General features: G+C 37.6%; 1 protein-coding gene across 1 annotated transcript in view; it reads left to right on the top strand.

Annotated features, from left to right (window-relative positions):
• LOC147411055 (Transducin/WD40 repeat-like superfamily protein) overlaps positions 1-12,793 on the top strand; it is a 41,552-nt gene extending 28,759 nt beyond the window's left edge. Inside the window, exons 12-21 of the mRNA XM_086444083.1 lie at positions 2,031-2,364; positions 3,080-3,288; positions 3,574-3,792; positions 5,180-5,366; positions 6,378-6,628; positions 9,859-9,951; positions 10,032-10,133; positions 10,404-10,761; positions 11,666-11,803; positions 11,889-12,793. Of these exons, the coding sequence (XP_086300209.1) occupies positions 2,031-2,364; positions 3,080-3,288; positions 3,574-3,792; positions 5,180-5,366; positions 6,378-6,628; positions 9,859-9,951; positions 10,032-10,133; positions 10,404-10,761; positions 11,666-11,803; positions 11,889-12,416 (2,419 nt within the window). The 3' untranslated portion in view covers positions 12,417-12,793. The remainder of the gene's footprint in view (positions 1-2,030; positions 2,365-3,079; positions 3,289-3,573; positions 3,793-5,179; positions 5,367-6,377; positions 6,629-9,858; positions 9,952-10,031; positions 10,134-10,403; positions 10,762-11,665; positions 11,804-11,888) is intronic.
• Positions 12,794-13,443: the final 650 nt, after the last annotated feature.

Genomic DNA, 13,443 nt, shown 5'->3' with positions numbered 1-13,443 from the left:
TCACTCCCTGTGAGGAAGCCATCTCTCAAACAACGGAATTCATATCTGAGAGAAAGGAAAAAAATGAAAGAAAGAAAGAATAAAACCCTGGATAGATCTAAGGTTTGATGACTTCTGCAGGACTAGTTTGTAACATCCACGAGATCTTTTATATCTATGTGGTGGATCTAGGGTTTGACGACTTACTCTATATTCCCTTGACAAACATACAACACAATTTGATACCATGTTGAATTCTTAGGTTGTAATTAGTAGAACTAGAAAAGAGAAGAAGAAGATTGAGAGGAAGAAGATGAAAGATAGAAGGTGGAAAAGGAGATGAATTTACTTGGTATAGCCTCTTTTCACATTATTTTTGTATTGAATGAATTAGAAACCCTAATTACAACCGATGTGAGCCCAAAGGAACGAAGACAACTAAATAAAACAAAAAATCCAATTAAGAATATATTGGCCGATAGATCGGAATTCATAACCAATTGATCAAAATGAGATATCTGATTGATCAATGTTACATAGCGATCAATCTGCTTGTCCCGATCGATCGGATATTAATTGCACTAATTAAGGCATTAGATTTGGGAGGGAGGCTTCAATTCTACAAATTGGGAATAGGGGTGGGGGACCAGACTCACAGTGAAAGAGAAGTTTTTGGTCTATACAAGTTTATCCTCTTTATTTCTGGGGGAATAATCATCCTTTCAAGGTCTGGTGTGTGTTGTATTTGGTAATATAAGATCTTTAGATGTGTTGGTGGAGAACGAAGATGAAACATTGCTATAACTTGAGTTGTCCAAGTGATCGCTGACTTAGGCTTTCTGATATAGCTTTTAGAATTTTGTCTCAAACCCTAGTGAACTACGGAGGAAGATGGGGACTCCGAATGACACGGAGTTTGGCGAGGCATGGAGGTTTAGCGGGAACCCGGGGAGATCGAAGTAGTGGACTACTTTAGATTAGATTAGAATGGATGACTTGTTCTATTTTTTACACCTGCATACCGATTTTTTTAGATATTGAAAATTATTTATTAATGATACTAGTTTTTTGGGAATGAGAAAACAAACTCATAGTTCTCCCCCGAAGTCCCCAAAAGCTAGTAGAGGAGAGAACATACGAGGGAGTTACCGAATAACATAACCCAATGTTTCATTACTGAAGGACTAAAAGCAGAAGTCCTTAATCTACTATTAGCAGCTAAAGGAATGAGGCTTTCCCCCTAAAAAGAGAGTCAAAGCTATTATTATACATCTACTATTAGCAGCCAGTTCTAGTAATGATCCAGCCCTCTTCTTATATAAACTTGTGAATGGCATCTACCAATAACGTTTTGTGTAGTTTTCAATTGTTTTTATTCTTATGTAAATTAGAAGCATCTTCCTATACATGCACATAACAGAGATTTTAAGTCTGTCTCTTGGCATGTATATGCATACTGTACTCTCCTATGTAAAAAGGTTTTGTTTGGAATTCCTATTGTGCTTTGTTATTGACATTTCTTAGAATGGCCTTATTTGGTGAAGTACTATGTTATATTGTAGAAGACTTTGTTTATTTCTAGCCCTTTTTTTCTAATGATCTTTTTTCATTTTTTTGTGGATATAAATTTTGTTAGGAAGAATGAAAAGGAGGTCGAGAGGCCTACCTACAACCAGAGCAGCAAAAGAAAGAAACTAGAAAAAGAAAAACTAGCTGGTGACTTTAGACAACTCCTTTACAAAGCCTTTTGTTTATGGTGTCCCACCCGAACATGAAATCCTAAAAAAAAAGGGCCCTTAAAATCCTTGAAGGCCTCTTACCAATAGAACAAAAAGCCTAAAATGCTAATGTTCTCCCCTGAAGGATGCATCCCTTTCCTTCAAATATGCGAATATTCCTTTCCCTTGAGATGGACTAACAAATTGCAAAGGGAGTCAGACTCCATAGAATTGTTTCTCATGAAATTATCTTGGTTCATTGAATACCTGCATTAGTCAAAAAAGGTTGTTTTTTTCTATGATATTCTCCTTCACCATTTGATTTTATTGCAGGTATCTTGCGATTGTGTGGCCTGATATCTCTTACTTTTCGATTTACAAGGTCAATGATTGGTCAGTTGTTGACTCAGGGAGTGGAAGGCTTTTGGCTTGGGATACATGTAGGGACAGATTTGCTTTGCTGGAATCTGCATTACCTTCAAGAATGCCAGTAATCCCTAAAGCGGGCTCATCAAGAAAAGCAAAAGAAGCTGCTGCCGCGGCAGCACAAGCAGCAACTGCAGCTGCTGTTAGTGCAGCTTCTGCAGCAACTGTTCAAGTACGAATCATACTGGAGGATGGGACGTCGAATATTTTAATGAGGTCAATTGAAGGCCGCAATGAGCCAGTATGAATTCTTTTAACCGTAATTTTATATTATAGTATTCATGCTATGGGTTCTTTATTCTTTTAGGTACAGCTGTACAAATCAATAGTAGGTAGGAATTCGATGGAAAATATTTTCCGACAACTCTTCCAATTAAGTCCATCCTGGCCTTATGTTTGGATGGTCTATATTCCTTGGATATGTGGCATTGAATCAAGTAATGTTGCTCTCTAGATCATTGATGAATGAAGCTTGTATTTTTTTCTCCTTTTTTCCAAAGTGAAATCACATTGCATCATTTGTTTCTTGGACATCCATGCTTTGTTCTTTTCAAAACATGTAATTTCCGGCCTTTCTCTCGCTCTCTTAAAGCTTTCAACTTGTAACAAATAACTCCTTACATGTACTTTTATTGATCTTTATATGTGACCAAACCATCTGAACCAACTTTCATTTATTTTATCCTCCTATTTGGGATTATACCTAAATTCCCTCTAATATACTCATTTCTAATTTTTCTTACCTAGTCTTACAAATATGATGGAACATATACCTTCAATAGCGTAAGTGCTTTACCGATTGAAAGAAATCCATGGCATTAATCTTTAAGCAATTTATTGTACTTATGGATTTGATTGTATTATATCTCGGTCCTTGTCTTTTCTATTTTTTATTTTATTTTTTTATATATATATTTTTTATAAAATTTATGAATTCTTCAATTTATTACTTGTAGGTTATTGGTTTGCATGGTGGTGCACTGCTTGGCGTTGCATATCGAACATCACGGAGGATTAGCCCTGTTGCTGCAACAACTATTTCAACAATGCCATTATCAGGATTTGGCTATGGTGGTCTTTCTTCCTTCACTGCATCCGATGATCCTTTTGCTTCTAACAAATCTTCGGCTGCTGAAGCAGCACCACAAAACTTTCAGCTTTATAGGTGTGAATGGAGTTCTATTTTTTTTTTTTTTTTTAAATGCCTTCTTCATTTATCTCAAGATTATGTTACAGGTTTTGGCATGCAAACATTTTAAATACAGCAAAGTAGTATTCAACTGTTGCGTTTATTGTTTCTTCATTATTTAGTTTTATTGAATATTTGTCTTAACTGTTTATTTTTGGAACTAGTGCTAAATCTTGCATTATCCATCCTTTTTTTCTTTTTTATGCCTCTTCCCTGAGTATTTGGTAAGCTTTCTGTTTAATTGAAGTTACAATCTTGCAGTTGGGAAACTTGTCAACCTGTGGGTGGTCTTCTTTCCCAGCCAGAATGGGCTGCATGGGACCAGACAGTTGAGTATTGTGCTTTTGCCTACCCCCAATACATCGTCATATCTTCTCTACGTCCTCAATATAGATACCTAGGGGATGTTGCGATTCCATGTGCTACTGGCGCCGTTTGGCATCGAAGACAGCTGTTTGTGGTTACGCCTACTTCCATTGAGTGAGATATAGTGACCCCTCTTCTTAGTTTTTTATTTCCCTAGAGTTTATTTTTTCTTCTTATCTTTTTTCTTTTAAGCTTTAATTTTTTGGGAATATGAATGAGGCTAGATATTTTATATGGTTTTTCACCAGCACATGGAAACTTTCTGTTCTCTTGTTTGACACTTCCAAGTAGCTTCTGTTATATCAACACTGCTACTCTTTTAACCCCAAGAGGTTGGCCAAGTGGCAAGCCGAGCCCTGATAAGCTCCTCAGGAAGGGTAGGTCAAGTGTTCGAAACCCGACAAAGCTATGAATTCCTTGGGACCACCCTCCAGGGTCCGTTTGACCCTCGACTCAACCAGTTGCATGTAAGACTTTCTGAGGGGGTGGTTCATGTGACCGTGGGATAAGTCTCACCCGAAGGGTGGGGATATCCACAATAAGCACACACACACAAAAAAAAAAAAAAAGCACTGCTAATCTTTCTGCACAGTATTTTTGACTTCGTCTTAATCCATCTCAATTTTGATGTTCCTAAATGCTGAACTTATGAACTCAGCTAGTCATGTAATTCTATTTAATTTATATATATAGGGTAGTGTTCGGCATACAACGTTAGGGAGACAATGTTGGGAGACAAAATATGGTATAAAAGTTTTGGATTGGGCTGATTTTTGTGTGAAAATGATCCCTATGGTGAGGAGATTATCCTCACAAAAATCAGCCCAATCTGAAACTTCTAACCCCATCAAAAGTGATACAAATTAACGGTAAAAAATCAATGGTCCACAATTATAAACCACTTTTGATGGGGTTAAAAGTTTCAGATTGGGCTGAATTTTTTGAGGATGATCTCCTCATCATAGAGATCATCCTCACAAAAAATCAGCCCATTCTGAAACTTCTAACCCATATAGGACAAAGGAGTTGGTTCCGTGTTGTCACCCTAACGTTGTCTGCTGAACGAGACCCACATATATTATAATTACTCATAGATGTAATTCTGAATATCTTTTTTTTTGGAATAGGAAAAGAAAAGCCTTTGTTAATAAATAAAAAGAGAAGTGGAACCCTGAAACCAAAGAGCCAAAAATTGTACAAGCAACAGCTCATGTAATGATGCCCATCTAAATATGAAGTCTTCGAAGTGATTCTGAATATCTACATACCGTAAAAATATAACTGAATAATTGTACTCTACATAGGATCTATTTCAGTGGAAGCTTGTAATCTGGTCAACAATTATTTCTTGGCGAAAAGGCTGAAAAAACGTTTCTGGGTTTGAAATATCTTCATTATGTTTTCTATTTTCTTTATTTTGACTTTATTATTAAAAATTATATCAGCAATATTTCTTTGTCGTTACTACACTTCCATGGCTTAACTGGGATGTAATTTCCAGGTGTGTTTTTGTGGATGCTGGAGTTGCACCTATCGATTTAGAAACAAAAAAGAGAAAAGAAGAGATGAAACTGAAAGCATCACAGGCTAGAGCTGTTGCTGAGCATGGAGAGTTAGCACTAATCACTGTTGATGGTCCACAAAATGTTGCACATGAGAGGATTTCATTGAGGCCCCCAATGTTGCAGGTAATGATCTGAAGATCTAGTTTTGCTTCACTACCGAGTTAGTTATTTTATTTTATTGATTACGGACGTTTTTGGGATACATTCTTTTGTTTATATAGACACCCTTAAAAAAGATCACTTAATTTGCTAAAAATACTAGCACTTTCTAACCGCAGTTCAAATTATTGCTGAATTGATTTGATTCTATTTTTTTTATCTTGACTAAAGAACTTACAACGTTTGTAAAAAGTGCTATAAAATCCAAACCTTTGTAAAACTCAATCAGAAACTAAAGAAAAAAAGTGAAACTAGAGATTCTATTTCTTTTGGAATGATTTGCATCAAACTTTCTTCCATGAAAGCTGGAACCTTGTCACTTGGTTTCCCAAACCTGTTTCAGTGGAAGTCAAGCATTGACATACAAAACCACTTGGATCATAATGTGCTAATTGTTTGTCTTTAATAGGCAACATGACAACCTTGGTGCTTAACAGTCTATCATAAAACTAGACAAATATTTAGTATCTAGCATTAAACTAGATGAATATTATAGTATCTAACTGTTGAATCAACTTCAAGCAAAAGAGTTTATTTTGAACTCAGGAACACACATGATTCCCTTATTGAGTTTAGAGCCAAAGCTTTAGGAAGTTAAAGGCACTCATGCACATGCACACCCATGGTTGGAAAATTCCACTCCACTGCCTCACCGGGAAATCATCACCAAAATTGTGCCACTCCAAAATTACTTACCAAATTAAAGGTTGACATGTTTCAAAGTAAAGCTACTTTTCATGGGGTTAGGAATGTGGATAATGTAGTAATTTTTTTGTGAAGATGGTCTCCATTTTGTGGACAAGGCAGTGGGCTTGTCCAACATGATCCTCTTCTGGCCTGGCCGCTGGTAGTAAACTTGTGTTGTCCAGATGTTTCTGACGCTCATTGCTGCATGTGTCCATATAATAGTGCTTTAAAACTAGGTTGATTTTGGCTCTTGCACTGTGGGTAAGAAAAAAATTCCATTTCTTTCAGGTAGTTCGATTAGCTTCCTTTCAGCATTCTCCTTCTGTGCCACCATTTTTAACATTGCCTAGGCAATCTAAAGTAGACGGGGAGGATTCAGTTCTGCCAAAAGAGTTCGAAGAAAGAAAGGTTAATGAAATAGCTGTCGGTGGCGGAGGTGTGTCTGTGGCTGTGACCCGTTTTCCTGCAGAACAAAAGCGACCGGTAGGACCTCTTGTTGTGGTAGGTGTCAGAGATGGAGTACTCTGGCTCATTGACAGGTAATTGATCTAGTTCTATGTTTCAAGAAAGCAACATTTAGAATTGATCTTTTGTTAATTATGCAGTTCTCATGCTTTTCCATATTCATTGGTGCTTATCTTGTGGTGTGGAACTAGCAAGTTAACAAACATAATGCACTATCTTTACATTGTTTTCTCCATGTAATGTTCACAAGCCAAAACTGGCACCATGTTGTCCAATGAAAAAAATGCCAAAATTATCCTTGTAGGACACTAGATGACACAATGAATAAAGGTATTTTACATGTATGAATATTACTAATGGTAGTCTCATGCCCTCTCATTTGAGTGAATCATTAAGCAGAACAAATTTCATGGTGGGAAGAGGCAAAAGAGTTCCTTCCTAGAGGATCAGTTGTGTGGTTCGTCTTCTTTGGAGTGTGAATTTCCCCTCATGTATGCCCTTAGATCAAAAGAATATATGATAGCCGACTTTATATCAGGCTTGGCTGAGGCAACCTCTTGGAAGTTTGGGTTCAAACGGAACCTCAATGATTGGGAGTTGGAACTTCAGCTGGATCACTGACTGTTATTTTTTACATCTTCATTTCCTTAAAAAACAAGGATAGAGGTTTTTTTGTCAATTAATCATGATGGGTGCTCTCTATCCAATCATTTTACGGTGACTTGGCAAGTTTATAAATCTTCCCACGTTCTGTATTTCAAATTTTCCCCCATTCTATTTTTGAGGTTTCAATGTGGCATTCTGTTTGCTCTTAGTTTGTTATCTTTTCTCTTAGGTTGGTCTTATTGCTAAATTTGTATTATTTTCCTTTTGCTTCTTAATCTATTTTGATTCTTTACCAAAAAGAAAAATCTCTAGGTGCATAAATCGTCATAGAAAACATATCCGGTGATTTATTAATCAGGATAGGAAAAGAAGTCATGACGTTTATTGTTACTGACTGATTAAATCCAATAGCACCTCAACAAAAATTAAGAGTGGTAACTCCAACTAAGCACTAGAACATAGAATGGGTCAATAATAAAGTCAAGCAGGTCGATGATGTCATCCAATAATTAATCCTATCGTATGTACAATGAACTTATGATCAAAAGGAAGCCGGACGAAAGCACATGGACTAGAGGTCGAATTCTTTGACATTGTGAGGGACTGATGAAGTTTTCACCATTTTTTTTATTTTATTTTTTGATAGGTATAGGGTGAGTGGTTAGCATATGAAGTTGGGTTCAAGGGAGTTTGAACCTAGGATGTGGGAACAACACTCCACACGTCTTACCACTTAGCTAAGTTGGCACTTCAAATGAAGTTTTCAACATTGTGTACCGAGTTTTAGTAGAAGTGCACTTCCTAAAGATTTGGCTAGAATAGAATGAGAGAAAAGAGAGAAATATCAAAGAAGAATGGAGAACATGAAAGAATGACTTCATGTCTTCTAGAAATTTTATTTATACTAATAAACATCTGGAGTGATGGAAGTACCCCAAGGGGATAAAGTAAAAGACTTATAGGTACATGATAGTAGAAAGACTATTTTACCCATACAACACTCCCCTCAAGTTGGAGCATAAATATCAACCATTTTCAACTTGTTCAAGAATCATGAAGTTGTGTGTTGTTGACTCCTTTAGTGAGAATATCTGCAAGGGATCAAGTGAGGTATTTGCAAGCTTTGCTATGTTGTTTTGAGGCAATTTTGGGGCTGCACATCAACCTGCAAAAAAACAAGAAGTTTGGGGTGGGTTTGACGACCGAGCTCCCAACTTTAGCGGCCATTTTGGGTGTCACTTTGATTCACTTCTTTCTTCATATTTAAGTCTTCCTTTAGGGACTCCTTATAGCAGTGTAAGGATTTGGGATCAAGTGATTGAAAGGCTAGGAAAGAAGCTAAGTTCGTGGAAGTCAAGGTATCTTTTAAAAGGAGGGAAGTTAACATTGATCAAGAGTACACTTGCAAGCATTCCAATTTACTTCCTTTCTTTATTCTCAGTACTGAAGGTGGTAGAGACTAAAATAGAGAAGTTGATCAAAGATTTTTTATGGAATGACAACGATGGGAACAAGAAATTTCATTTGGTGAAGTGGAGAATTATTTGCTCCCCATTGAAGAGTGGTGGCTTGGGAATTGGAGGTTTGAAGAGGACCATTAAAGCTTTGTTGGGTAAGTGGCTGTGGCATTTTGGGGAGGAAAGGAGGAGCTTGTGGAAAAAAGTTATCACAACAAAGTATGTGGAGAATTATCATCACAAAGAATTTTAATCTTGATGTTCAAACCATGGCATGAGATGATCTGCAATAGAAAACAATTCACCACAGGATTTTAACAAATAAACCAGAAAAGATATAGAGGGGACTGAGAGAGACACACTTAAACAAAACGACAATATCCAGCATACAAAAAGACTCGAGATCTAGAATGTGCAGTTGTACCATGCAATGTTTATGATTTGGTGGGAAGTCTCCCTTATTTTAGAATGTTGTTACTGTTGACAACCATTTACCCCAAAAGACTGATCTGATGGGGAAGGGCGCAACTATAAATATAAGATGGTCACGGGTTGAACTGGGCCATAGTACGTGAGCACGTGACACCCAGGAATGGAGGCGGATAACACAACACTCAACACTCCCCCTGGTGTAAGGGTGGAAAATTCCTTCGAGGGGACTCGAACCCGTGACCTAAACAAACCTAGCACTCTAATACCATGTTGACAACCATTTACTCCAAAAGACCGATCTGACCGGGAATGGCACAACTATGAATATAAGAGGGTCACGGGTCGAATTGGGGCACAGTACGCGACACCCGGGAACAGGTGGATAACACAACACTAAACAGTTACTGATTCTAATTAATAAAATTAACAATCACATTGACTTATATACTCGTGATTACAATCTTCCTCCTACAAAGGTAATCCCCATATAACATTTTGTTCTGCAATGGCTTACCTAACCCTAGAAAAATTGTGCAAAGTCCTTTTTGGAAGAAATGTCTCTTTATTTTTTTAGAGAGATTCTATTGCCATGCCAACTTTTGCTAACGCCACCTCAATTCATATCTAAATCATCAAAGAATTAGCACACATCTGAGGTAGTGTTAGCAAAAGTTGGTGTGGCAGTCGAAGCTCTTTTTTTTTATTCTGTTAATATTGGGCAGCATTTGGTACACATACTTTTCTTACAAAATATTGTCATATAGCTTTGACTACTGGAACAAACCTGATGCTTGCATTTGCTGCCTCAGGTACATGTGTGCGCACGCCTTAACCCTTAGCCATCCTGGTATTCGTTGCCGATGTCTTGCTGCATATGGAGATGCTGTTAGTGCAGTGAAATGGTATACCAATAATGTTCCCTCATTGTTCTGTTAGGTTTATTCTGCGCATGTTATCTGTACACCAAGATTTTATTATGCAGGGCAAGTAGGCTTGGTAGAGAACACCATGATGATTTGGCCCAGTTCATGCTCGGGATGGGTTATGCAACTGAAGCCCTTCACTTACCTGGAATATCTAAGAGGTATCAAATAATGACAATTTCAGGATCATTATCACTAGTTTTTATGCATTGATTTTAATCTGCAACGAGGATTGTAAACCGTTGTAATGTGAAAATGGTATGATAATGGTTTTTCACATATCTTTGAATCTCCATCATCCTCAATGCCTTGTGCCAAAAATTTGGGGTCGGCTGAAAGAATGTTGTTCCACCATTCAATTTTGTCTAAACCCGTGCCTGTGTCTTGTTAATTCAAGAGTGATTGATCTTTGGTTTATATATGCTTCTCAGGTTGGAGTTTCATCTGGCCATGCAGAGTAATGATTTGAAAAGAGCTCTTCAATGCCTTCTGACCATGAGCAATAGCAGGGAAACTGGACAAGAAAACGTAGGACTTGCTGTAACTGAAATTCTGAATTTAACAGCTGGACCCGAAAATCTTTTGGATGCTGTCCAGGGAATTGTGAAATTCGCAAAGGAGTTTTTGGATCTTATTGATGCTGCAGATGCTACTGGACAAGCTGATATTGCCCGTGAGGCTCTCAAGAGGTTAGCTGCTGCAGGTTCTGTGAAGGGAGCTTTACAGGGTCATGAGTTAAGAGGACTAGCTCTACGTCTTGCAAATCATGGAGAGCTGACACGGTTGAGTGTATGTAGCAACGATTGTTTTGTCATTTTACATTGCATTTCTGGTCAAAACTAGGGGTGCAACTTGGTTCGATTTCGTTCGGTTTGAGGTCAAATTGGAACCGAACCAACATAGGACGGTTCCACTAAATAAGAACCAGAACCGAACCAAATTCCATTGGAACCAAACCAACCCAAACCGAACTAAAGACGGTTTGGTTCGGTTCGGTTCTACGGATTTCCAATATTCTATAAATTGCAAGTAATATTTTTTAATGAAAAAACAAACGTATAATAACCATAAAATTTCATACAATAATCACTAATTTATCCAATATATTACACTTATCAAAAAAAATTTATCCATAAAAATCACTAATATATGTCCTAACTCCTAAATAATTCATAATAATTATTATATACATATATATTTATTTATTGCATAGGGGTTCTTGGTTTGGTTCGGTTCTATACAAGCTTGATCCAAGAACCAAACCAAATTGATTGGTTCTCCATTTTCGTAACCCGGAACCGAACCATAACTTGTTCCAAACCGAACCAGACCACCCCAAAGCTATTGGCTTGGTTCGATTCTCAGTTTTACTGGATCATGTTGCACCCCTCATCAAAACTTGTTGCCTAGTTTGTCTTGCATATAATCACTTTGCTACTGAGAAGATTGGAATCAAGAGATAAGTTGGCGGATATGTTGCTTAATATCTTAGCAACATGACCGATCCCACAAAAAAAATCTTTGCAATTTTTTTTCCTAATTTCCAAGTAGCATGCAGGGCATAATTTATGTTACCATTCTCCCTTTTTGTAACAGAGGTACTTATTTAATATATTACTACGGATCTGAAACTACCCTAAATTGCAATAAACAAGCAAATATGATTTTTAACAACAAATTGTACATCTTCCAGGGCTTGGTAAATAATCTGATCACAGTGGGCCAAGGTCGCGAAGCAGCATTTTCTGCCGCCGTTTTGGGAGACAATGCACTAATGGAGAAGGCATGGCAGGACACAGGGATGCTGGCAGAGGCTGTGCTCCATGCACATGTATAGCTCTTTTTTTAATCAACTAATTTTTTTTTTTGTACCTTCAATTCAGTAGTGCTCTAACCACCACCCTCAAATTTTCCAGGCTCATGGGAGACCAACATTGAAGAACTTGGTTCAGGCTTGGAACAAAATCCTACAGAAGGAACTCGATCATACCCCATCAACAAAAACAGATGCCGCATCTGCTTTTCTGGCTTCCCTTGAGGAACCTAAATTTACAACTTTAGCTGAAGCTGGGAAGAAACCACCAATTGAAATTCTTCCTCCAGGAATGGTGTCTCTCTCTGCTGCAATTACCATTCAGAAGAAGCCAACTCCTGCAATACAAGGATCCCAACAGCAGCCAAGCAAGCCATTACTATTAGAGGCACCTTCTTCGGCAGCTCCACAAGCGAGTGCTTCGCTTTCATCGCCCGTTAGTGATCCAATTGCATCACCCGAAACCGCTCCACTTTCATCGTCGGTGAACGAATCTGTTGCCCCTCCAGAAAGCGTTCCTGCACCAGCAGTAAGTAGTCCTGCACCAGCATCAGAGGTTGCTGCTCAGATGGTAGATGTTCAGTGGGAGAGTGTTCCGACTTCAGCATCAGTGAGTGATCCTCTTGGTTGACTATGAAGTATTCCGAAAGATGAATATGAATCTATGCACTTGTCTCATATCTCGGCAACGCCCAAAGTGGCCGGTAATTCTTTTCGAGCTGATCTGTAATTCTTTACGTCATATATGATTTCTTTTCTGCTTTATTCGCTTGCTTTTGGTTACTTTAGCTTAGTCAGAGGAATAGGGTTAGGTTGTCAGTGTTCTGATTAATCCTTATCCTTTTTTTTTTCTTTCTTTCTTTTCCCTATGTGATCTGATCTTCAAAGGCAGCAATTGAGTAGTTGGTTTATATGTAGTTTGTATTGTAAAATTCTTCGAATGCTGGTATATTGTGTGGGTGTGTGCACGTGGCATCAGTATCAACTATTACTATTCTTTTTGATTGATTGTTAGGCTTTGAATTTGATTCTTTTCAACTGATGTTTGGGCCTGGAGATATTATAGTAAGAGAGAACTCTTGGTCTTTAAATTCACTAAAACAACCAATTGTCTGTGCTGATACCATCACTTGTGTTGTGATCAAGATAGACATACACATCCACGTTTTGGTGAATGGTATTTGAGATGTCTCCCTTGAAGTTTCAAAGTGATGGCTTACCTCTTGACCTTGGTCTTCTCTTATTGATAAATGCTAAATGACCTGAATTCCCTACCTTTAGCCAAAAACCATTGAACCCATTCCTCCAAGCTGTTCAACCTTTATGGTAAAAAAAATTTGGGGAACAGAGGTATTTTTGTAACTTAATTTAGATTTTTTTATAGGTAAAAATTCAATTCTAGAAATGGTAAATTGTTTCAAAAATTAAAATGAATATTGCGCTGAAATCAACTGAGTTACGTATAGAGAAATTCGGAATCTAGATCTTACCAAATTTTTCGTTCATGGAATAGCTAGGCTTGCCTTTCCTGGAAGAAAAGGATTATAAAAACAGAACTTCGATCAAAGATGAGTGGCTTTTGGTTCTTGTTGTATTATAAGTGCAAGAGTTATGTTAAAATGCTTGGCAGTAGCAGCAAAGTAGCACCCAAAGTTGAT

This window comes from Akebia trifoliata, chromosome 1 (genome assembly GCF_017979445.1).
Source record: "Akebia trifoliata isolate Shusen 1 chromosome 1, ASM1797944v1, whole genome shotgun sequence".
NCBI lineage: Eukaryota > Viridiplantae > Streptophyta > Magnoliopsida > Ranunculales > Lardizabalaceae > Akebia > Akebia trifoliata.
This window is presented reverse-complemented; position numbering and strand designations above follow the sequence as displayed.